At 44.6% G+C, this 26,129-nt stretch overlaps 2 protein-coding genes across 2 annotated transcripts; one reads left to right on the top strand and one right to left on the bottom strand.

Annotated features, from left to right (window-relative positions):
* The first annotated feature begins 1,462 nt into the window (after positions 1-1,462).
* bhlha15 (basic helix-loop-helix family, member a15) lies at positions 1,463-3,588 on the top strand. Its single transcript, XM_061233053.1, has 2 exons — positions 1,463-1,617; positions 2,516-3,588. The coding sequence occupies exon 2, from the start codon at positions 2,545-2,547 to the stop codon at positions 3,088-3,090; it is 546 nt and encodes a 181-aa protein (XP_061089037.1). The 5' UTR covers positions 1,463-1,617; positions 2,516-2,544; the 3' UTR covers positions 3,091-3,588.
* A 1,257-nt stretch (positions 3,589-4,845) lies between these two features.
* Positions 4,846-25,175, bottom strand: tecpr1a (tectonin beta-propeller repeat containing 1a). Its single transcript, XM_061232187.1, has 25 exons — positions 25,046-25,175; positions 23,015-23,247; positions 22,350-22,532; positions 21,740-21,862; positions 21,235-21,357; positions 20,457-20,631; positions 18,928-19,028; positions 18,392-18,493; positions 16,064-16,212; positions 15,040-15,569; positions 14,459-14,604; positions 14,040-14,195; positions 13,515-13,664; positions 12,908-13,065; positions 12,320-12,447; positions 12,009-12,111; positions 11,822-11,918; positions 11,244-11,323; positions 10,987-11,043; positions 10,692-10,866; positions 10,074-10,209; positions 8,723-8,815; positions 8,204-8,310; positions 7,629-7,748; positions 4,846-7,190 (listed from the first exon to the last, which is right to left on the bottom strand). Exons 2-25 carry the CDS (start codon positions 23,237-23,239, stop codon positions 7,035-7,037), a joined length of 3,573 nt encoding a protein of 1,190 aa, XP_061088171.1. The 5' UTR covers positions 23,240-23,247; positions 25,046-25,175; the 3' UTR covers positions 4,846-7,034.
* Positions 25,176-26,129: the final 954 nt, after the last annotated feature.

The raw sequence follows: 26,129 nt of genomic DNA, 5'->3' as shown, positions 1-26,129 counted from the left end.
AAAAGAAATGGGTAAAAATGGCTAAAATGGTAAATATTTTATCAATTTACAATTCAATATACACAAGTGTGCAAAAAGTGAAGGGGTCTGAATACTTTCTGAAGCCACTGCATATGGGTCACAGACTTAAAGTCATTGCAAGATTGATATGCAACAAAGTATTCATCATGGCTACTTTAATTTACATAGCATTACTATATCAAACATTATGGCACCCTGAAATAGGGGGCTATGTATAAAAAGTGCCATCATTTCTAAAAGTGGAGAATGTGCACAATGTGATTACAAATAAAAGATTGTGGAGTCCAGAGCCAAATCAAGAAAATAGTTTTTGTCCCAAACATTATGGAGCTCACTGTATCTAAAATTAAAGTAGGAATTTTATTTTGTGATGTTTTAGCACGTCCTAAACTGAACAAGCAGCATTGCACATTCTGAAAGAATATACAGAGGGCCCCAGAATTATTGGCACTCTTAATAATATATGTATTTGTTGTATCAAATTATTTAGGTACTACTACTTTAATCCAGTTTCTACATCCTCTGTGTGCAACAACATTTACTAGGGACAGGACAGAAAACATTTTGGACAGTGTAAGAAACTTAACCAAATATTAGCATTTCTACCCTGTAAGCAGCTTCAGAAAAGGCTTCCACAGAAGGGGAACACCCTGTAGGAATGCAAATTCCTAATGCAAATATTTGGATAAGTTTAACTGGATGAGCGGCTATGAGTTTAACCATGCAAATTGTTAGGTTTGCTGCAACTGGTGGATAATTGCTGCAATACATTCCATAATGTATGCTAGAATAAAAATAGTAAGTACAATTCAGGTACAGTATTAAGAAACACATTTTAATACAGCAAGTAATATAGGCCCTTTGGTTTTCCTATAAGCTCAAAATGCTTGCTATACCTATAAGAGATCATGGTCCACAGTGTTGGCTAATTGATTACATTAAACATACCTATTCCTTTTAGGATTCCTCTTACATGTATATAAATTAGCTCATTAGTCACTTGTTAAAGTCAGCTTGTTCAATTGCCCTTTTCCAACAAATATATCCCAGCTCACTAATACTGAAACGTGTTTTCAGCCTTTTTCAGTTTTACATTTTCATGAACATTTCATTCATTCATTCATTCATTCATTCATTCGTTTTAGGATATTTCATCACTAAAATCCTCTGGCCTCAGCCCATTGATCATAAGGGTAGCATATCTCAGTCCGAGAATCAGAATGCGGGCGGGGAAAAGAGGTGTACTAAATACTAATAAATATTTGTCTGTACAGTTGTTTAAACATAATATGCATGTGCATCATTAACCACAGCATGCTTGAAAGAACAGAATGAGTTTTCTTCTTCGTTTTGCAAATGTAAATGCGCAGTGTTAAAGGGAAATCATCCTATTGGCCGAACAAAAGCTACGTGTACCTTCAGTGCAACAGGTAACTGGACTTCTGTCAGTTTTTACCAATCTCTCTCTGGAGCGCGACTTAATTTCACCCACCTCCGGATACAGCGATCTACTTTGGGGACTAATAATCACATTTTCGGCAAACATTTGTCTCCTCAAACCCTCAACTATTTGCACCAATCTTCTTCATAATCCAGGTAAGAAAACTGTACATATACGTTGGTATGGAAGCCTATGGAAATCAAACCGAAAAAGCAATTATCACTAGGATGTAGCCTACCTTACTTTTAAAAGGATTTGCTTAGTAACACGGTTGTATGTTTTCATTTTATAGCGTTTTATAAATATCTTCCCTACATGTCTAGAGCGTTTAAGACATTTTCATTAATTTGAAAGGGGTCAGGTGTATCGGCAGTTATTGCCATAGCCTGATAATGTATGAAATGTACGACCACCTAGTGCAATGACAATACAGTAAAATTACAATATCTTGCGCTCCGCTGCTCGACTGTAGTGACAGTTTTGTAAGGAATAAACAATTTACCTGTTCTACTCCACAGTGAATAAACGACCACGTGAGGGGGATTTAATTATTTTACTTGGCCTATGCTAATTTCTTTTCAACAGGATGCGGAGGGCACACACAACTGTCGCCATTCGTGTTTAAATAGGAAAAGCGCTGCTTGAATTGTGTCGTCTGGCAGAATTAAACATTTATGAAGACATTCGTGCAAATTGTGCGATTGTATTGGTAGCCTACATAGTGTACCAAATGTCATTAAAAAAAAAATACAGAAATCGCCCTAAGGTTTACACCGTGCAGTATCCAATTACTGTTCTAGACTGTAACCTTGAACATATCGCAAACATCCAGATAAGAGCGGTTCAGATTAAAAACCATATAGTTAAGCCCCTTCGCACTTTGTATGATTAGATATTTTTCTGCAGTAAATGGAATTATTAAATATGGTGCTATGTAATTCATTTTTAAATCATTATTCATTCTTGCAACAACTTAGGCTGAAGGATGTATCTAGGGTGTAGCACCATTCTATACTTATAGTGTATCTCACGCTTCTGTTGTTGTGACTACAGGGCCAAAGAGGCCTGACGGAGTCTGGAGGATGAAGTCAAAGGGGAAGGGGGTGAAGCACACTCGTCAGACCTGGGTTGAACCGGAGCCTGACTTCCAGCTGGAGACAGAGCCGGGGTCCAGCGAGCAGGAGGGCTCTGAGGCTTCTGTGCAGCTCGGCGGGAGGTGGAGGGGATCGAGGGCGAACCGCGGAGCTACGCCGGCGTCCAGGCGCAGGCGGTTGCACAGCAGCACCAAGGAGCGCAACGTGCGTCGGCTGGAGAGCAACGAACGGGAGCGACAGAGGATGCACAAACTGAACAACGCCTTCCAGGCCCTGCGCGAGGCCATCCCTCACGTCAAGACCGACAAGAAGCTCTCCAAGATCGAAACCCTCACTCTAGCCAAGAACTACATAAAATCCCTGACAACCATCATCCTGGGCATGTCAGGCAGCTGCCTGCCCCATTCGGAGAGCCAAGCTCAGGCTAGCGCCTCCAAGCTGCTACAGTGCTACCAGCAGCACCTAGAGGAGGAAGGGGAGGAGAGCTTGTCCAAGTACCTGACTCAAATTCACAACTTCAGCCAGGGCAGTTAGCCAAAGGGGACCTTCACACTGCCAAACATGAATGAACATCAGTGTGGAAAATCAGGGCAGCAGCTTCATTTCAGAACAGACTGAACACCACACACCATGATTTGTCTGCAACTGGACTGTAGATTAAACCCTCAGCTGGATCTTCGGTGAATTTCCTGGGGCGTTTGGGTATTTCAGCAGCAGTGTTGAAGGAACTTCTGGGACTTGACTGAACTCAACAGCAAAAATCAACTTCAGGAGTTTTTGTTTTGCTGGGTTCCTGCCATAAAATTATTTGCAGGATAATTTCACCAAGGCAAGGCTGGTTGAAGAGATAGCGTGCTTGAACAAACCCATCTCTTGTTCATACTGAATTTTATTTCAAATTTTGTGATAGGAGGTAAATTCCTTTAAAACCACTTGTATATAAGAAATAATTATTACCAATACATTCATATTGTTTTGAACACAATATGGTATTCAATCAATATTTGTCCTCAACTTTGACTAATGAGAATTTTTTTAGTTCAGTGATCACTGTAACTACCCAAACTGAGAAAAAAGAAAGGGTGCAACGCCTGTGTTTACTTGTAATTCAACGTAAAGGACAAATGTTGACAGAATAGAAACCTCCTAGTTTTAATCCCCTGGGTTGTGAAAGGCTCCAGAGGAGTTGTTGACTTCAGGGTGACTTTTCCATGGGTGCTGTACGTATTTGCTTCAGTATTGTTCACTTACAACAAATGTGTGCATTTGAGGCCTAAAACCAAATGATCTGCTCTCTACAGTATGCCATATTCTTATAACTGAAAATAGTATGACACTTCTTCTAAAGGCCTTTTTAAATCCCATTTGTACCCCATGAACAGACCTCAAAAATGTTATTCAAATTGAAGTTCTCGAAAGGTTTTTTCTTATAACAAAAGAAAAAATTAATCCAAGAAATAGGTTTTTGGTACAGCCATTGCTTTTTGTGACAGGAGAGTAATTAGAAATGTAACAATCAAATGGCACATGCCTAATGTGAATATTCACATCCCTACAGTAATTACAACATTCAGTCTCTTAACATCCCGTTGTTGTTTGGTTGTTGGACATGATAATCTCAATATTATGAGGACAGAAAAACGTCATGCACTGTTAGTGCATATGAGCTCTTGTTCAACACAACAAATCATCATCTGACAAAAATGGTTCCATTTGTTTTTAAATCCTGACACTGTATAAAGCTCCAAATAAATGTTGAAACTTTCTCTCATAAAAATATCTCTCCATGAGATTTTGACTACACTCAAATAAGGAATTATAAAGGATAGTTATTTCAGCAGTTATGAAAGATGTGTGATGCTTAGAGCACAATGTAGGTACACAGCATTACTTCTACCCTAAACTGGTGGATTTGTGAATTTCCACCATGAGTAATAAGCAATACATGGATTACTTGTTAATATCCATCTAGACATATCTAACTGTATACAGTGTTGTTCTTTGAAATATGTATATTGAAAAACAATTTTTGCAATGTATGCTAAAGTAAAAAGACTTGCCATTTTCTAATCTTAAAAAGCACTCTAAAGCAAACTAAACTGCACACACTGTGTGGGATACCAACAGCTTCACTGAAAAACTGATGAAAAAATTAGCCTGGTTAGACAGACCGAGAAACGTTTTTGTTTTTTTGTCAAATATTTTTAGTGAAATTAGCCCTACACTGGTAGGGTACTGAAAGCATAGACATACAGACATACATATAACATATAAATAATAATAAAAGAATAACAATAAAACACATTTATTGAGAAGACACTGACCATGCAAACATTGGGAAGAAATATTCACGACACATTCTAATAGCTTGGTGTACAGCACCTGTATGCCAGGTTTGCTAGTTTTACCATCTAATACATGATATGGTCAATAAAATAAGTTTAATAATCTTTAAAAGATTTTAATATTTAAAAGACCATCTTACAAACACACATTTCAGACTGGAATGCCTATACAGTAGGTATATAATGATGCGAGAACAACAAATCTCATTCAAATGTGGATATTTCAGCCGATAGGGAGCTTTTTGCATTGAATACAAACTTGCTTGTATTGGTGGTATCAGTGGCGTATACAGTGTATACAAAAACCTTCTGAAACTTCCTGGAACATAAGCATACTTAAGCTGACCCAGAAGTCCATAACAGAAAGAGGATGGGTAATAACCTTTTATCATGATATCATGTCTGAAGTACACACTTCCGCTTCTCTCCTCGTGTCGCATACTATCATTCTCCATCAGTGAAAACCGCAAAGTGCTTTAAAAAAAATCTATATTTCTCTTTAATTTCCGGAGTGGGTAAACAATATTATATACATATTTTAATGGCTAAACATTCAGATTTCCCTTTCATAACAACACATTTAGAGCCTTTTTCGGTTATGTTAATGTAATGGATACAAGTTCAGTGACATGCAGACGGAGATTTGGGGTGTTATGTATTCCTGAGAAAGAAACCGATTTGCATTTAAGCTTCACGAGAACAACCGTTTTAAAAACCAAACATTTCCGCAACCTGTTCTTCTCCAACCTCACACTGTGCACGTCAACCGTCAAAAGTGAGAACGCCACTGACAGTGACATTAGAGTTTGATACATCTCTGAAAACGACCACTGACAGAGAAGGTACGTGTGCTCACGGTGGCTAACCCTAAGTACAGTACAAACCAGCAAAGGAAAATTCAGCAAAATATATTCCACTCCAATAACAGATTCTCTATTGCTGTGCACAACTGGTTTTAAATTCATTGCAGTTTTCAGTATCCACTATTGTAGTTTCCCCTCTATCTTTAGAAGCCCTAGTACAAAAAAACTAACAAAAAAAATAAAATAATAAGATACCCGTCGCCAGCAACTGGCATTCACAGCGCGCTCACTGTAAACCTTCAGGCAGGAATGAAGGCTGTGCTTCACATTCTGTACACCAGGGGCAGGCAGGCCGGGTCCTGGAGAACCAGAGATCTTTATGATGTCGTTTCATCTGAACTTGATTGCACAGTCTGGTTGATAATTCAGAGCCTGAGCCTGGACATTTGATTCTGGTGAACACTGAGCAGCTCCCACACAGTCTCTGACCTTCATCAAACCCAATGATTCATAGAGTTATGTAGTTAAGAGTATGTAGCAAAAATCTGAAAGAAAGAAACAATGACTCTGGTTCTCCAAGGCCAGGCCTGCCTCACCCTGCCTCACACAGTAACTCAGTAGTGTAGGCAGCCCAGCTGGGTCTGCATTCACGGCACTGAGTGGCTCTCCTGCTGTGCTTTCTCACTCCGCCTCAACACTGAACCACAGAAGCTCCGCATTACACACAAGAACAGTCCCAGAACAGTCGAACGCGTACGTGGACGTGTCATTGGAAAATGATTATTATTATTATTATATTATAAATTATTTTGAGGTCACAGAGACACCGAGCGAGGGCAGTGGTGTGTGGTGCTCGGGGAGATGCCCTCGGTGTCTGGGTAGACTGCACGACATTACGTTCTCATAGTGGTTTCGACGCGTCGCATTTCTTTGATTTGCATTAAAGTACCTCACTAACAAATGACAGCAGCAACCACACACAAAGGTCAATAAATAAACAGTAAATATGAGACCAAACATAAAAAATAACATCACGACATCAAAATATGGAATAACACAACATTCTAAAAGTAATTTCAGTATTCCATCAGGGAATACAAAATCAAAATAAAAACTACAACCGTAAGAAGAGAGTTTTGTTGTATTTGTTGTAAATGAGGAGTGCTGATGAAGGGATAACTGACTGGGTGAAGTGACAGTGGAGAGTAAAAAGGAGATGGGAAACGAAGGGCGACAGACAGTGACTCAGCAGGACTTGAGGGACGTGGCGGTGAATGGGGGGGGGTTACCTTGAAAGGGCGGGGGATGAGCTAAGTGAGACAGGGGGGGTCTAACACCCCACAGCGTTCCCGTTCATCTCCTGGCTGCGCAGGGCCAGCGGGCTGCGGGGGGCCGAGCGGCCGGCCGTGCTGTCGGTCAGAGCCGACATGCTGAAGCGCACGGCTTCCAGAGAGTTCCCCCGCACAGTGATGTGGTCCCAGCCGCCCTGTAACACACACAGGCACAGACACCCACGCACACAGCAACATGCACACACACCCGCACACACGCACACGCACACACACACACACATACAGAAACACAGACGCGCACATGCACACGCACACAGACACACACACACGCACACACACACACAGAAACATGCACACACACCCGCACACACACACACACACACGCACAAAGAAACATGCACACACACACGCACACACACACACACACATACAGAAGCACATGCACGTGCACACACACAAACGCGCACACAGTCATCCAGGTTTAACTAGCTCTTCATAACAGACACAGGTTAAATAAGAGAATACAGGTTAAATGGAATAGCGTAAATGCATGCATTTTTTATGACAGGATAATGGATCTAATGACGGGTGATGTTCAGATAGCCCCTCTGAGCACACGGGAGGGAACTCACCCCGATGCCGTAGTCCCAGGACTGGCCCTTGGGCTCCATGGGCTGCACTCCGAGGCGGTGACACACAGTCCCACAGCTCAGACTGTGGCTGCCCTGAACCTTGTCTGCAATGATCCACACCTGGGAACAGCAGCAGGGTCACACACCGGCACTGATAACAGACACCTTAAACCTCCAACACAATGCGAATGAAAATATGTACCAATCAAACTGAAAGAAGCGCCGCTTGGATATGGATGCGACAGGTGCTCATTGTTACGGCAGGTAGGCAAACATGAAGCAATGTTCCTTGACAAATGTATACTGTATGCATTTAAATACATCTTATGCATTTTTTAGTGATGGGAGGCTTCAAGACCTTCAACCAAACCATACATCTATAGCACCCTGACTTGAACCAATCATTTTGTTCTTCTGGGGATAATCATTGGATCGGTTCTGAAGAGATCGCTGACTGCTCACATTCACACAAGACCTTCTGGGGTTCATAAACTATCACTCTCCTATCACCATTTCATGACTCATGTGACCATCCACGGTCCTCAGATGTTGTAAAGAGTGAAGGTGCTCCAGACCTGGTCCAGGGGCCCAGCAGACACTTTGCGAACGTTGTTGGAGATGTGATCCCAGGTGGAGCCCTGTGGGTAGCTGGGGGTGAGGCCCTGTCTGTACCACAGGTTACCTGAACACAGAGGAGCGCAGTGCATGAGAACACAGCGTGACAAACAGAGGAAGAGGCCATGCTGGTAAACTTTGTGTCGTTCACTTAGTGTTGCTTCGTGTCATATTTGGAATGTTACCTCAGCAAAACCTAAGATACAAATGTCACAGTTCCAGACTAAACAGTCAACCAAAAACCAGAAGTAGCACACAAAGTATTCCTGACTGTTCAGGAAACCATCTAGATTTTACAGTCATTTCTTTCCAATTGGAATAAAAACATAGACTAGAACACAACAGGGTACCTTGATATCTTTGATATAATGGCCCCTAAAGACAGACGGAAACTTGCTGTGACTAAAGCAAACAGGAATCCTCACAGTGAGGGACCTGGTAATGGTTAAGTGATTAATTCAGCTGCTATCCGGGGGTACCGTTTTCATCCACTGTGTACACAGACGTCCGTCCCACAGAGACCTGTTTGAGCTTCTGCCGGGGTGGAGAGGGGATGTGATACCAGCAGTCTCCTGCAACACAGGAAGAGACATTCATTAGGGGGAAACTGGCTGCAGCTGAGAGCTGCTGTTAGAGAGAGCCTTCAGAACCAGGACGAGCTCCTCTCAACTGCTGCCTTCTCTCACAGGACACGATTCAACAGGCTACTCTTCAGGGTCCAAGTTCTTATCCGTGTGGTCACTTCTGGCACTTGGAACTGTACTTCCCTCTTGGGTTTTCAGCACAGTTGTACCCGCTTATGCACTTTGTGTTGTACGTTGCTTTGGATAAGAGCGTCTGCTAAATGCCTGTAATGTAATGTCATCTAATCTAATGTAAACATGAACTGTGACATGCCACAAATTCATCCCTTCTAACCGGGCTGAGGAGAAACATCAGTTCCCCCCAATATGAAATTGTCGTTTTGGCCATCCTTGGCCTTTTCAGGAACGCAAAAGTTTCAGTAGTGCTTGTCCTCAGAAGCACTGGAGTCTTCCAAGCCATAACTATCAAACCCTCCCTCTCCAGGTAACAGGATGAACAGTTGTTCATGGCTTTGAGTCCTAGTCAGCACTGGAAAGATCAGGATTTGATCCAGCCCATGCGGTGCAGTGACAGGCGAGTGTCTAAGCTGTACACACCACATGGATCTCAGGTCATTCATCACCATGCTATGAGCTGGCCAGGGAAACACTGCTCGGTGAGAACTCATGAATTGTCTATGCTCGTCTGTTGTAAAATGCATTCTCTACCTGACCTCGTCAAGGTGGCAGAGTACATCTGCATAGTAATGATCGAGTTAATCAGACACCATTATTACCACAATGACTGGAGCTTTGTCAGCCCCACACTGACACATACACTGCTTATCTGGTGCTACATACGCTCAGATTAGAGACCCTCACTTTGGACTCATTTCCAACTCGCTGTGGCCCGCTGCGTGGAATACATTTTCATTTCTGGTCACACTGCTGAGTCTCCTGGTCGTGTCTTTGTAAATAAGCTAACAGAACTGAAGAAACGTCTGAAGGACATGCCTGCATTGATAACTCAAAAGTAAGGAGTAATACAGTATATGCAATATACTGAACAGTAAGTATGAGATAGAGATTACATTGGAATTAATTGAATTGAATTGGATTGAATTGAACTGTGATTGAATTGGGTCTTTTATCAAGGGCGGTCATTCCCAGTTGGATGACAGATGATTACAGTATGTTCCCGTGTGCGGGGACCACAAGGGAAGGCCTGTGAGGTCTGCTCCTCTCTCCCCGGGAGAACCCGGCTCACCTGCAGGGTTCTGCGCGGACACTGATCCCCGGTAGAAAGCAGAGCCGTCCCGGGCGATTGCCCACACCTGGTGAGCTCCCCCGATGGAGATGGATTTGAAAGGCTGGTCTGTGCCCACGTGCAGCCAGGAGGTCCCCTGTAAACACAAACACGGCCAGAACACCCCAGTGTTATAGACAGGAGCCCCAGCTCAGCCAACAACATTTGCGATTACATTTGTGAGGACCAAAGCTGGAGATAAACTTGATTTAAGTTACGCAAAAGTGCACGCGAGATTCCGGTCATGCGTATCCTACAGTCGTTCAGAGTGTTCTGTGTGCGCTTCCTCAAAAATTAACGCAACACGTCTGTGAGGTGCAATACCCATGTCGACCACAGGGGCAGTATACATCCTCCACTGTCGCCGTTTTTTGTTGTTGTTGCGCGTAAAGGGAAGTAGCTGTCAACGTATTCCGGTCTGCCCCCTAGTGGTTATACCAGTTAAACCTCAGGTCAGACAAGAAGTAAGGGGACCAGAGTATGCGAACGCGCCACGTAGCGTAATAAAATTCCAGTATGACTCCAGCTTAAGCGCGGTGGAAACAGAGGTGCAAGCGGAGCGGGGGAGGTCGTTCTCACGGCTGGGCTCTCCGTGGTGACGCCGAGGCGACACAGGACGTCCCCCTTGTTGCTGATGGCCCAGAGCGGCACGTGCTCCATCTTGGCCAGGGCCATGCAGGGCAGGAGAGTGACGTCAGACAGCGCGATGGGCGGGACTTCCTGCCATGGGCCCGTTGTTGTGAGTTTACATTTCCTGCAGGATGGAAAGAAGCCAGAGGTAGAATTGGCCAATGGGCTTCAGCAGCAGAGTGTGTATGAGATGACCCTAGAGTTGCGGACAGCAGAGGGAACCAATAAGCATTCGTCTCAGTACCTGGCCCAGCGTCTGCGCCGCACAAAGTCCTTCAAGGTCTTATTACCGTGATAACTCCTGCAGAACAAGCATAAAGGACATAAAACCCAAAGGCATAAAACTCAAATTATTACTGCAGCCAAGTAAAAGTAAATAAAAACACAACGACCCACACTCTATCTGAAGGAGCAGTAATTTAGCAGACATAAAGTTACTGAACTCTGAAATATTTTAGCTACTCAAAGAGATATTAGATATTTAGTCAAGGTTAGACATACGCGGGGAAGTCTGCGGCATACTGCCAGCCTTCTCGGTCTGTCCCTCCAGAGACACCGTAGTCAATCGTCCAGTCAGACACCTGCCAGGGCGAGAACAGGGAGGGGTGGAGATTAAACAGCTACCCTGTGTCTGTGAGAACTCGTATTGAGTAGAATCACTCAAAGAAAGCTGGTAACACTATTCTCCAGCATAAGATCTATAACTTTGCCTTCATAAACACCACATAGCACATTCATAAGCACAACACAAGCACTTATGTCAATAACTAACATAAGGATCTTGTGTCAGTAAACTTGCTATGTCATGGTCACTTGGTGAATCAATGTTGACATAACACACCATACGCCTATTTCCGGTTATTGACATAAGTTCTTATGAAGGAGTTATATTGCTGTTGTGTAGAAACCTTCAAATAAACTGTTAGCAAAAAGCCTTTACTTAATAACAAAAGGCCAACTGGTAAAAATGCACTATTTTCTCTATCAGAACCATGCATCCTCCACTGGTCTGAGGCATGTTAAAGGTAGAGCTGGAATGATTCTGCTTTCTCTGGAGGCTACAGTGTGTAAGTACTGACCCAGGTCCAGTGTGGGGAGGGGGGTTTGGTGTTGGTTTTGGTGCATTCCTGCAGACCCGATGCATCGCTCCACATGTAGCGGTCAGTGGGCAGCCCTCTGCAGGGCACACAGACAGCAGTCTTTACAACAAACACTCAGGGGGTGTAAGTCATTCTGATAAACTTTCTGTGTCTGCAAGGCCAGTACCTGTTGGTGTATCCTGTAACTGGATTCCAGCGCTGGTTCTCATAGATATAGACACTCTTCACATCGGTCTGTGTGTAGATGTTATCTGTGCTGCTGGCCAACCCTGCACACAAGAGGATTTATATTTGTATGGTTAAAATGGAAGCCCTTGCATATAACAAGCACACAGCATTAAGGAGTTCCCTGGTAATGTGTATACAATTTGTTGTCGCTCTGCCTGCAATGCAACGCAATGTAACGTCATGTAATGTAATGTAATGTAATGCAACGTAACATAACATAACGTATGGTAATGTAATTTAAGCACTGACCCTGAGAGAAGCCTCCTCCGTAGCCCCCGGTGTAGGCCCAGGCTGTGTGGTCGTACCCGATGCCCCACACTACGCCCAGACTGTTACACTCCACAGTGCGCAGGTGGCCCCCGATCTGCCGCCAGAACCTGAGCCACAGGAAACAGACATCTCAGGCATGGCCCAGAGAGATGGGGGGGAATGTGAGCCCCACGCATAGACACCCACTCACCAGCGCCATACAAATGAGGCCAAACGGAAACACGCCAGCCCTCCATGTCGAAAGCACCAGGGGTTAGCGTGTCAGGTCTCAAGCAGGGGCTAGCACACAGGGGCTAGCATGTCAGGGCTCACACAGGGGCTAGCACACAGGGGGTAGTGCAACAGAGCTCACACAGGGGCTAGCACACAGGGGGTAGTGCGACAGAGCTTACACAGGGGCTAGCACACAGGGGGTAGTGTGTCAGGGCTCACACAGGGGCTAGCACACAGGGGGTAGTGTGTCAGGGCTCACACAGGGGCTAGCACACAGGGGGTAGTGCGACAGAGCTCACACAGGGGCTAGCACACAGGGGCTAGCGCGTCTGGACGCAGAACCAGCCGGCTTACATCTGGTCGCAGGGCATGGGGTAGGGCGAGGCCTCCAGGCTGGGCCAGGGGTCGCTGACGAAGATGTCCCCCTTGCAGGTGACCGACCAGATGGCCTGTTTGGAGGGGGGGCCCTGGATGCCTCTGGAGTCGCAGCAGGACACGCTGAGCAGGGCCAGCTGCAGGGAGCAGAGTGTGCCAAGGACACACAGCAGAACCACCATTACAGCCACAGCACGCACGGTACCAAGCAACCTCCATCATATCCACTGAAACCATGACCTTTCAGCGTCTCTGCAGCCTTCATCTGATTCAGACTGTCATGGCTTTAGCATTACATCAAAATGACAGAAGAAGATGGGCTGAGTCTGGAAAAGGTAAACAGCTCCTACTACAGGTGCGTCAGGTAGTTGCACACTAATGTGTGGATAGCACCTTTCTTTATAGTTGAGTATTGTATTTTTACAGGACGTCTCACTTTCACATGCGATCTTTAAAAAGTCAAATTTTTCCACTTTTTGAGCACAAACCCACTTTGTTTAACAGCTACAACCAACTCGCATCCACATTACTGGAGCCTGGGTGTAGGTAGATAGGGTAGCTCTGAGGAACGGGACTGTAGACTCACCCAGTCGTACATCTCTAGCTCTGTGGAAGCAGCCAGGCGGATTGGCCATCTCTGCTTAGTCCTGTCAGCAGTGTAGATGGCGAAGGTGTGCTTGGCGTCATTGAGCACTGGAACCAAGATGGTCACCTCATTGACAAACGCATGGAGGTACTGTGAAAGGCAGTGAGAAAGCACAGATAAGGGTGAAACAGAGCCTTCTTTTAAGAATCAGACATACCCATTAAAGACAATTTACTGGTCACACAAACAGCCAAAGATCTTTAACAGGCCATTTGTGGCTAACTGGAGTGTTGTACTCCAATCCTCTTTCCAACAAAATACATCAGGTCTATTTAGACAGTAGCTAAATGCCTAAGAGTTTCCACCTAATCACTGTAAAAAGCAAGAAAAGTGCTATTATAATATATAAGGAATTATAATAATAAAACCACAAATCCAGACAGGAGAACAGCTTTCAAACTGTTGCTCAGGTATATGCCAGAGATAAGGACCTCACACTTGTTGTGCAGACAGTCACATTATCACCTTCTTCTCCTCATTGAAAGTGTAGTAGATGAAGAGGATGCCGTCTTTGTTGCCGTCGGTGCCAGAGAACTGTTCCAGAGCGAAGCGAACGTCCACCCACTTGTGAGGTTTCCAGTCTCTCCACCACTGCATGGTGCCCTTCTTCACCCACACCGACTGGAGAACACACAAAGACAGGAACCGTCAATTTGGGAGAACACACAAAGACAGGAATCGTCAATATGGGAGAACACACAAAGGAACCGTCAATGTGGGAGAACACACAAAGAAACCGTCAATGTGAGAGAACACACAAAGACAGGAACCGTCAAGGCTCACCACCCACACGACGATCACATATCAACAACAGCTTCAACAATGCAACCGCAATGATGACCGATTCTGTTCAAGTTCTCCCATCTGCCACTGCTGCCAGCTACCTGCTCGATGGCTTGCTCGTAGTGCTTGAAGTTCTCTATCTCCCTCTTAGACCTCTCGCTGAGCTGCTCAAATATCTGCTTGCGCCAGGCGGCCGTCTGCGCTGGAGTGATGGACAGAGACATGGCCTGCACAGACGAGGAAATACCTGCAGAAGAGACACAGAAATAGCACCTATTTGAGGAGGCAAGCATTATTTTCACACTGCATACTTAATGAGCTGGCATCCATTTTTTGGCCAGGCCGTTTTTTTTTACGCTTATCAAAACAACTTTACTGTAAATACGGTTTCATTTTACTAGCATCGAAGTGAATGGAAAATGCAGTTATACTTTTGTCTCGTCACCCCATCAATCCTCCCAGGATCCAGAGTCTTGAAAGTGTTGGTATATAGCTCTGATATATGGTGGTTGAGTGATGTAATAAACCAAAAACAGTGATTGCACAACCTGCTAAATATTACTGATTTATTATGTTGTTTCCATTGTTCAGCTGGTGTTCTGCAGTGAGTGATTGTCAGTGGCTAAAAATAAGGGCAGAGTCGTATCTCTGTGTAGTGGGTCTACGGAGACGTGAAGCTCACCTGAGGAGTTGAACCAGTTGAGCTGTGTGTGGGAGTCCACAGTGCAGCCGCCCCCGCTGACCCAGGCCCAGAGCGGGTGTTCGTCCGACCCGTACGGGTCCTCCAGCCCCAGGTTGTAGGTGGCCACAGAGGACAGGCTGCAGGTCTCGGCGGTGTCGGACGGAGGGCCCACGGCCAGGTGAGTCTGCGCCTCCTCCAGGTCCACGTTGCTCCACTGGGGGTCCTGGTTTCCAGACTGGCTGGGCGACAGCACCAGGGCAGGGGGAGCCGTGCCTTCCTGCTCCCCTCCCTGCTCCTCCTCCTGGATGGAGGCCACGGCGGCGCCTCCCTCGCACCTCCCCACCTGGCTCTCGCGGTCGGACACCAGCTCGGAAATGAAGCTGTCGCTGGTCACCTTGGGGATGCGTGGTTTGGGGGCGTCCTCCGGCTTGGGGGAGGTGGGACCTGCCTTCTCTGTGTCGGAGTCTACCTCGCTCAGCACTGAGCCCTGAGACTGCACTCTCACCTCCCCACTGAAGAAACAGCCAGCACTGTCAGAGAGAGAGAGAAACACATGAAACACCAGTAATGTGAGTGAGAAACACATGAAACACCAGCACTGTGAGAGAGAAACACATGAAACACCAGCACTGTAAGTGAGAGAGAAATGCCTGAAACACGAGCACTGTGTGAGAGAGAAACATGAAACACCAGCACTGTGAGAGAGAAACACATGAAATACCAGCACTGTGAGTGAGAAACGCATGAAACACCAGCACCGTGTGAGAGAGAGACAAATGAAACACCAGCACTGTGAGAGAGAAACACATGAAACACCAGCACTGTCAGAGAGAAACACATGAAACACCAGCACTGTGTGAGAGAGAGACACAGGAAATTGCAGCACTTTGATGATGGCAGAAACCATTGAAGCATGTATATAAACATTTAAAAAATATATGTTTTCAGCACTGCAGGAGTGCAGATACAGAGCTTAGCTGTGTGCTGATGATTAGGCACACAGCCATGTTAGCTGGAGGCTAACCTGGGCAGGCTGCTAGTGCTGGCGCTGGAATGGGAGCGGTCTCCATCCCGGGGCACTGACACCGCCTTCCAGGCCTTCCCACTCAGCTCGCTGGCCGTCACGCCCTGCCGGAAATACACGGCTCGATCCTCACGGCTGATCCCCCACACCTGAGGGACAGGAGAAACACTTCCAGCCTAGGTCTACAGTACTGCTAATCCAGTTTACTTACTTCTGTATTTTTGTAAGCCACAAACTGTAGTTATATTATATTATAGCAGAGATATCTTTTACGAGCTAGTTGGCACTGTGCCAAAGCTGGTCATTTAATACAGAGATAAATGTTTCTCTCTAACCATTAAGATTTATTTTAAATAAGTATGAGATAATGGCAGAAACCATTGAAGCATGTAAACATAAAAAATAGTTTGCAGAGCCACCTACTGGCCATGGGGCGGCCCATTGCCAGCAGATAAGTACAGGTAGTTGACAAGTACAGTACTTGACTTCTGAATGAGCTTCATCGGGTGTCAATTATAGTATGTTAAATGTAATATGTTCATAAGACATTAAACACACAGTATAGACAGGTATGTAACTCAAAAAGAGGAGGCATATAATCTAAGTCTGGAAAACAGTTTTTTTTTCCCATTATTATAGGTTATGGCAGAACATTTTCAGAACAATGAAATATCACATACACCACAGTTGTTCAGAATTACTTGAACTGTTAGTTTGCGCTTCATTACTGTGCATGAAGTGTACCAGATTTATAACAATTCACGAACTGACAACCGATGTAAACATGCAAGATTTCTACAGTGTTTGAAAATATTTATTATTTCACTACTCTTTTCAATGTCATTGTCTCTCTTTTCTCACCACACAGTGACACAACACCAGGAAAAATGGAGCCTGCTTTAGCTAACAGCGTTCATCTTCAGTGTGCTTTTACAACTTACTTGCAGTGCCCTGCTGCAGCACTCATCAATTACAGCTGACATTTACAGTTGATAACCAGCCCTACAGAGACTTAATCGATTTACCTGCACAGTGCTACACCAACTCCTATGACTGCGCTCACTTATACCCATAGAAATTCATCTGAAATGAACACCTCTCTTTCCCACCGTTCAAACACCTTATCGCTTAACAGACTTCTTACTCTGCTTTGTGTATCAAAACATATGATCATACAGCAGGCAGCCTTCTATAAACTTTATAAAATCTCATATTTCCATGTTCTGTGGTTGCAGCACAGTGCACAGCATTGCAGTCAGGCCATTGTTGAAGGGGCCAGGTCTCGGACCCCAGCGAAGCAGAGCTCTGCGCTGTGTGACTCATGGGGGGCAGAATTAGGCGGCAGGGTCCTATATGGTATTGGGGAGGCCAGGGCCGGGGTATATTAGGCCGGGGGAGCGAGCAGCGCTGCTGACTGGCGGTCAGGGGCTCGTGTTTCATCAGGGCCAGGCCGGACCGAGGGCGGGGGACGCTTTGCAGCGCTAGCAACTCCAGGCTGAGACTCAGCACCAGACCCCCCCCTCACCCCGGCGTAACGTGAGTCTGCCAGGTGTGTGTGTGCCAGGAGCAGCGGATTAGAGCAGCAGGCTGGCCAGGGCAGAGCACAGGGGGGTGTAATGATGCTGGTCTTCAAAGCCAGCAGTGCGAACGGTGCAGGAATCGCAATGCTGGCTCCCGCCCTCATCGATACTGAACGGCTGGGAAAAGCGCAGAGATGCACTTTAAAGACGCTTTACGGCTGCAGCTTTCATGCCTTAGGTTTACTACAGCGCAAGGAGCCCATTAGGATTACTCATCCAATCAGAGGCTTCTCAAGGCCTCTTTTATACGTGAGAGTGCTGAACCCAAGCAAGAACATGAATCACCACAATGGGACGAGCTACGTGAAGCTATGAAAACTGTCAGCATATTCTCTGCTGCACATTTGAACACTCACCATGTCTTTTCTACATGCATAACACTACAGAAGAAGTACTTTCCAAAAATACTGAGCCCACATTTAAATAATCTTAATTATATGATAAAATATGCAACGTCATGCTCTGAGAAAAGTGAGTGTATCATCAGTAGTCTTGTGGGGGCTGGGCTGATCAGCAGTGTCTGTGGCTCTTTACTGCCCATTATGCTAATTTATGTAGCCTGAAAACAATTGCTACACTTCTGTACATATGGTGCTGCCCTAAGTGTTGTTCATTAGCAAAACAACACAATCAAACACATGGTATCCTGGCAACACACTCCAGGAAACAGGACGGCAGTGCCGCTTAGTGTTGTGTCACTATGCTGGTAGCGTGAGATGAAAACACAGGACTCCCTCTGCTGTCTCACCTGGTCATTGAGCCCCACGTTCATCATGACCATCTCCCCCACCATGCCGATCCAGCCTGAGCCACAGGGATTATGGGAGTTTATGCCCCGCCTGAACCACACCTGCATTGCACAGAGGAAGACACCATTACCACATTAACACCTTTACTGAAAAATGTAATCTTGCTCCAGGACAAAAAGGATCATAGAGGAGACTGTGCAACAGGGATCATCCAATCACAGTCCTTGAGGGCTGAGAACTGCTGGTTTTCCACCCTCCCTTTACCTGGGAGTCAGGTGTGAAGGCAGTCCGGCCAATCAAAACTAATTGCTCAGTTAATTACCCAGGAGAAAATAAACCAGGGCTAGGCATGAATTCAAGGGCCAGATTTGATGATCTCTGCTGTACAGGAAGAATATATAACATGACTGATGCATTAAGTACAATAACTCTGAACTTCATTTAAAACTGTGTGAATAACTTCAAACAAGAATTTATGAGCAGGGATGAAGGTCCTTTGTGAAATAAATTAAAATGGTGGTGAGCAGTTTCTCACCTTGTGGTCCTTAGTGACGGCCCACACCACGTTGACACCCACAGTCACGTGGATGGCACCAACCTCTGAGCTCGGAGACTCCACCACCACCCAGGAGAACCCTACAACCACAGGGGTGTTACTGTTACAGTTACAGGGGTGTTACTGTTACAGTTACAGGGGTGTTACTGTTACAGTTACAGGGGTGCTACTGTTACAGTCACATGGTTATCACACACCGTTATGACAACCCTGTAGCCATAACTGGTTATTATCAGTAACCATTATAACATTATAACCCTCAGTACTCTGCTATTACCACTAAAATGAGCACAAAATGGAAAATACCACTCAACCTCGCACTGAATAAAACATGTTTATTTTATGGAAATAATGTGTGGTGAAAGCTAGTAGCATAAACTCCCTGAGAGAAGTTCGTATTGAAATGTCCTGCTCTAGCCAAACCAGGGAGCAAAGTAGTGAGGGTTTTCTTTCTCCCACACAAATTGACTGAACTGTCTGGTTTTGCCCCTACGTCAGGCTTGAAAAGCTAGCTGGCCTTTTAACTTTTTGTGCCAACATTTTCAAGGGAGCATATATATATTTGCCTTCATTTTGACTAATATATATTTCAGTGTGACAAATATGCAATATTTGTGTAAATCAGGAAGGAGGCAAATACCTTTTCACGGCACTGTATGATGTCACTCCTGTTGGGGTTATTTATTTATTTTTTTAAGTAGAGAGGGACATTTATATAGACCTCAGACAGGAAATGCACAGCTATGGTTTCCTGTACAACAGCCTGCACTGAGCTGAAAGGAAGTCGGTACTGACCAGCGTGCCCAGGGTGAAATGACCCGGGGTAAATGCCTCGTGAATGACCCGGGGTCATTTTATGGAAATAATGTGTGGTGAAAGCTAGTAGCATAAACTCCCTGAGAGAAGTTCGTATTGAAATGTCCTGCTCTAGCCAAACCAGGGAGCAAAGTAGTGAGGGTTTTCTTTCTCCCACACAAATTGACTGAACTGTCTGGTTTTGCCCCTACGTCAGGCTTGAAAAGCTAGCTGGCCTTTTAACTTTTTGTGCCAACATTTTCAAGGGAGCATATATATATTTGCCTTCATTTTGACTAATATATATTTCAGTGTGACAAATATGCAATATTTGTGTAAATCAGGAAGGAGGCAAATACCTTTTCACGGCACTGTATGATGTCACTCCTGTTGGGGTTATTTATTTATTTTTTTAAGTAGAGAGGGACATTTATATAGACCTCAGACAGGAAATGCACAGCTATGGTTTCCTGTACAACAGCCTGCACTGAGCTGAAAGGAAGTCGGTACTGACCAGCGTGCCCAGGGTAAAATGACCCGGGGTAAATGCCTCGTGAATGACCCGGGGTAAATGACCTGGGGTAAATGCCCCGGGGTAAATGACCCGGGGTAAATGACCCGGGGTAAATGCCCCAGGGTAAATGCCCCGGGGTAAATGACCCGGGGTAAATGACCCGGGGTAAATGCCCCGGGGTAAAGGGGTGTACTCTCACCTTGGGGGCAGTCCCTGCCGATGCCCTCTCTGACCAGCAGTTGGCCCTCCCAGAGCACGGCCCACAGTAGGTCCCCCGGCCCACAGCTGATCTGCACCACCTCCCCCGGGACCTGCACCTCCTCCCAGCCCCAGCCCTCCGGGTTCTGGTGGTGAATACCGTCTCTGAACCACACCTGGGACGAAACACACCACAGCCCGCTCAGCAACTGCACATCCACTTCAGCAAAGACAGCATTCACAAGTCACTGCTGCTTAGTGACAACTGTGTGTTTGGTCTGCATGATTATTACATTTTTCTAAAATAACCACCACACTGGTTAAAACTTAAGTAGGCTTTTTTTAAGATGTGATGAGCATGGAACCAATAAATCTTCTAATTCTATAGGTAGGTTTCACTACTCATTTACACTTGGGGCAACAGGAAAGTCAATCCTCATGTGACACACTTAACTTTTCAATGGCTAAAACTCACTGTGCCGGTTGGCCCAGCAGCTTAGACAAAGCCACTGAGCAACGCGCAAAGTCTAAATGCAGATCATGACTCACTAAGAATGTAAATTGATGAGAGCAAATCACAAAGAAATTATCTTTCAGCACTGAACCACTGTGAAGTTACACTGAACTCTAGTGGTCAAATGCTGAAATTGCATGAATAATTAAGTACGATTTCTAAAGCGCTTCCTCAGTAAAATGGCATTGTAATGAAGCATATATAATGCATTTCCTGTCCACGTGAGAGGAAATGTAGAGCAGCCCTGGGGTGGAGTGCAGCCTACCTTCCCCTGCAGAGACACGGCCCACAAGGACAGCCTGCCCTGACGCTCATCGCTGATCTCCCAGCCTCCACAGCTGATGTCATTGAAGGGGTCTGGCAGTGGTCTGACTTCTTCTGAGGGGATCTGATATCACACACACACACACACACACACACACCACATATCACGCGCACGCGCACACGCACACGCACACACACACACACACACACCACATACCACATACCACACATACACACGCACCGCAAACACATGCACAAACACACACCACATATCACACGCACACGCACACACACCCACACACACACACACACACACCCACACACAAATGGATCAAGTCTGAGCCACTTGTTGCAGAGTGACAATAAATTATAAGTTCAAATACGCCAACGATAAATACAAGCTATTATACTCTTATACAGACTGTATACTATTATACAGTCCTTGTACTTAATTAGACTTTAAGAGATGAAGAGCAGATCTCGCTGTCTCGTAAGTGCACACTGACCTTGGCCCAGGTGTCCCGTGCCTTGTACCTCCTATAGCGGATCCATCGCCGGCGACGGACACAGGAGTTCCACTTCTTATCTTTGGTGTAAGAGGCAGGGAAGTCGATTGCATATGTCCAGCCCTGAACACGAGGTGCAGTTACATGATAGTGGTCACTTCAATCAAGTCACAACAGCTTAAAGTTGCTACATTTAAAATAATGCTGTACACATGTTCTTAACTTGTGCCAAAACTGCCTATTCATTACTTATTTCAGAAGCAATAGAAAGTAAATAAAAATAAAAAAAAAACAGTGCTACCTTCATAAAGCTATTAAATGGTAAATGGTTGGCATTTATATTGCACCTTCATCCAAAGTGCTGTACAATTGCGATTGGCTGCCACGCAAGGTACCAACCAGCTTATCAGGTTAGGTGTCTTGCTCAGAGACACATCGACACACCCAGGGCGGGATCGAACCGGCAACCCTCTGACAGCTCTTACCCCCCTGAGCCAATGTAGCCTCCAATAATAAATATGAAGCCTTTAAACTGTGTGCCTGATGTAAAAGCTCTGAGAGACATGTGGGTATGAAGGAGATCATGGGCGTGCCCCCGGCTCACACTCACCCCCTTCTCGGTGGGCTCTCCTCCGAAGTTCTCATCCACATACCAGTCTGCCTCCCACTCCCAGTTCTCTGAGGGCAGATGGAAGCTGTCAAAGGTCTGCTGCTTCAGGCCTGTCATGTCACTCCACTGCCAGCGGTCACTCGGCAACAGTCGCTCAGAGAATCCATCCACAGGGTTCCAACGCTGTAGGACACATGATTGTAAAGAGCGGCCAACAAAGAGGGGAGTAGAAAATTCACACATGCACACACACAAATTTAATACAGAGACAAAGACATACAAACCAAAAAAACTTTAGAGTTTATTGGGTTGGTAAGTCAAAATCCTAATTTACATAATGTGCATAGTTTAAAATAATTGGTCAAACTATGCACATGCTCTGCATAATTTTGTTTTGCAAAATTTGGAATAACCGGAAACACGTGTCAAATTAATGCATGATACAAGTACACAACATTGATCAGCAAACTGAAAAACAGAACGGTTTTAACAGGAGGTACTCAAACAATACCTGGACTCGACCACTATGCAAGTACTTAGGTTTAAAAACTCACTGCTTCTTTCATTACATACTACAGTGCAATGACCAGACCATGGTTTTCGATGCCATAACTGGCGTGAATGACACACAATGCAGACGTGTGGACCCTGGCGGCCCTCAGTACCTGGTTCTCGTAGGTCTCCTCCTGGTAGCGAATGGGCACATCGCTGGCGTGGACGTTCAGGTAGATCTGGTGGTCGCAGGCTATGCCCCAGCAGCACTGCTGCACGGCTGTGACCCGCTTGAACTCCAGCTGGGCATCCCTACACTGCTCCCACTGCTGGCCCGCGGTCGACAGGCTGTACACCCTCCCGTACACGTCCACTGCCCACAGGAGGGAGCTAGGCATGGTGCACCCTGGGGCCGAGAGGGCGGGGGGGGGGGGGGGGGGTCAGGGCTGGGGTCCCCACATCAGCAGCCCACCTCCCTCACGCGCCGCTCTGCCGGCTCTGCCCGGATCGTGCTCCTCACGCTCATTAAATAATCATTCTCTGGACGACTATGCCAACCTGAGTCTGAAGTTAATAGTCTTCCGGGGGCAGCGCTCTTATTGAAAAGACATTAGCAACAGAAAAGAAGCCAGACCTGTTTGTAAATGCAGACCCTAAAGCGACTACAAGACCCGTTGCCAGATTTCCTTTCACCTCTACTCAGCTAGCATAACTGCTGATTCAATGCGGTGGTCTTCCTAAATAGCCTCCCCTTCAGAACCAATGACAGTAAATCAAACCAACCTTCTTCCACACGAGTTTTACTTTCTGAAACATTTTAACACCATTTGCAACTTGCTCACAAATGTTATTTCTCTGGCACAGCAAGCAGAGCAGTGTCCTTAAGCCCATACACACTGCTTATGTTGCAAACACACTATGATGGTAGCAACGCACATGCCCTGCAAAAACCAATATTGCCTCAAAACAAATAAAAATGGAATTCTCACAACAATATTTTTTCTCACAACATTTTATCATTAAAAAAATAAATAGTAGAAAATCTCTCATATACCCCTTTGGTACCAATTGGTATTTTAAGTGTTACTTTTCAGACATCAGATATAACTGTATGACAGACACTAATTTCAAATGCCCCAAGAAATGGGGATGTGGTTTAAAACGATACATCACACCCATGCTTTCTCTAATGACAGAGCATCATATGGCACAATCATTTTCATAATCCTTATTAACATGATTAACCCATTGGCACATTATAAAAAAAAACAATGTAAATGTTATGTTATGGAATGATTCAATAAGAATCTGTACTTTATGCAATAATGAGTTGACTGCAGCCTATCGGTTTATCGGTTTTGATCGATAAATAGAATGGTAAATTACGTATTAAGTAATATAAGTAAATTATATTGATATCTCCAATAATCTCCAACGGTTTTAACAGGTGCACACATATCAGTGATTCATGCATTTGGCCATATAATGTTACCATGCGAGGTGTACTATTTTGCTAGCTAGCGTACCACTTTGAAATAGAATAGGCTAATACATAGTGGGCAGATTCTTCACAACTGACCGAAAAAGCACAATCGAGTTAGACTTCTCTTGAAATTAATAATACGATTTGAAATGGATTCGCTTGAAATGACAATTCAATTAACTAACTAGCTAACGTTGGATGTTCGTTTTGCTATATTTTGCAACGGTGAAACGTTAGCTCGGTCAAATGAAACGCTGCATTGTAGGTCATGTTGCACCCAGGAGGTAAAAACATTATTGTCACGTCTTCACTCACATTAGATGTCAAGTTAAGACTGAAATTGACCGCTATATTACACGCAACTATAAACTATTCAATTAGCTTGTTGACTGACGAGGCTATGTATTTTTTCCTAACTAGCTGGAGATGCTAAAACGAAACGACGCACGCAAGTGGTAAATACATAATCCACATAACGCGTAAAGAAAACGTCAGCGTGCTTCCTTAGGCAAATAAAATAAAAAACGTAGGCTACATTTAAAATGTATGACAAAACAGCTCGCCAGGTAGAGCTAGTTGGGTGCTACATGGCTAGCTAACCAGCTTTTAAAACCTAGCATCAGCTGGCTTCTTCTCATCTTCGCACAAAAGGAACATTAACGCATGATCAGATGAGAATACCGAATCATATTACCAGTACTGTGGCAAGCAGATTACTTACCTTTTATCCCCTTTCATATACGTTTAAGGGTGATTAAAGTAATAATGCAGCAGGTTATTGACTTCCCACACTTTACGTCAAACACATTGACTATTTACATTCGGACTTATTATTATTCCTACACCACGACAGGAAGTCAGGATACTTTCACTCGGATTGGCTACCATGAACCAAAATGATCGATGCTCCCTCTCCGATTGGACAAAGTAGGTGTCATCATTTATTTTTAAGCCGGCTTCAGTATTCGTTTTTTTCCAGGGAAACATTACCGCAATAATTAAAGACCACTTTCTTTTACAAAAACAGTCTAAACAGTGGGCGATTATCTTTATATTATTATCAGTGGACCCATGGGCGAGCTGTTAGCATCAATAATAGGCTTCAGATACATAGTTAAGTAGGCTACTTTAGAAATTCAAGAAATATAGCATTTCAAAGCATGTCACAAGCATAAGAGATCATTTGAAAATTTTGACAATGATCTTGAATAGCCCAGACAATTTGAAATATAAAGTAACACATGTAAGATATTGAAGAAAGTAAATTAACAAATGACAGTTGCAATGAAAATGGGTCAGGAGGCAAGAGAGACTGTTGAATTAACTAACAAGTTAGAAATTAAGCAAATACCAGGTTGTCAGTGAATGGGAAGAAAGAAAGGACGTTTTCTGAGTCTAGGGAAAGTACTGGGTCACAAGGGGGAGGCTAACGGAGCAAGAGGAAACAAGATCTTACGGAAATTTTATATTTGTGGGAATCCACCCAAGAAGACATGAACAATAGACACTGATAGCCATAGGAACTGACAGTATCACACTATTAAAGTTTTAAGTGTATATAAGGCCTTTTAAAAAAAATGGTTACCCAATAAACTTTAGTCCATTTTCATCTTTCAGATGGAGACTAACAAAAAGCAAAGGTGTTTTTTTGCATCATACGATTACCAGTATGAATTTTCCCTTTGAAGAAAATTGTTGTACAGTCTGGTATTTTGGCACCGTACCTACCGTACATTACTCAGTGTAATACCTTTTTTTCTTTTTTTTTTGTAGGTGGCCTAGGAGATGGCACTACAGAAAATTCT

Source organism: Conger conger, chromosome 2, assembly GCF_963514075.1.
Source record: "Conger conger chromosome 2, fConCon1.1, whole genome shotgun sequence".
Taxonomy (NCBI): domain Eukaryota; kingdom Metazoa; phylum Chordata; class Actinopteri; order Anguilliformes; family Congridae; genus Conger; species Conger conger.
The sequence above is the reverse complement of the archived record's forward strand: the minus strand, read 5'-3'. Positions and strand labels throughout refer to the sequence as shown.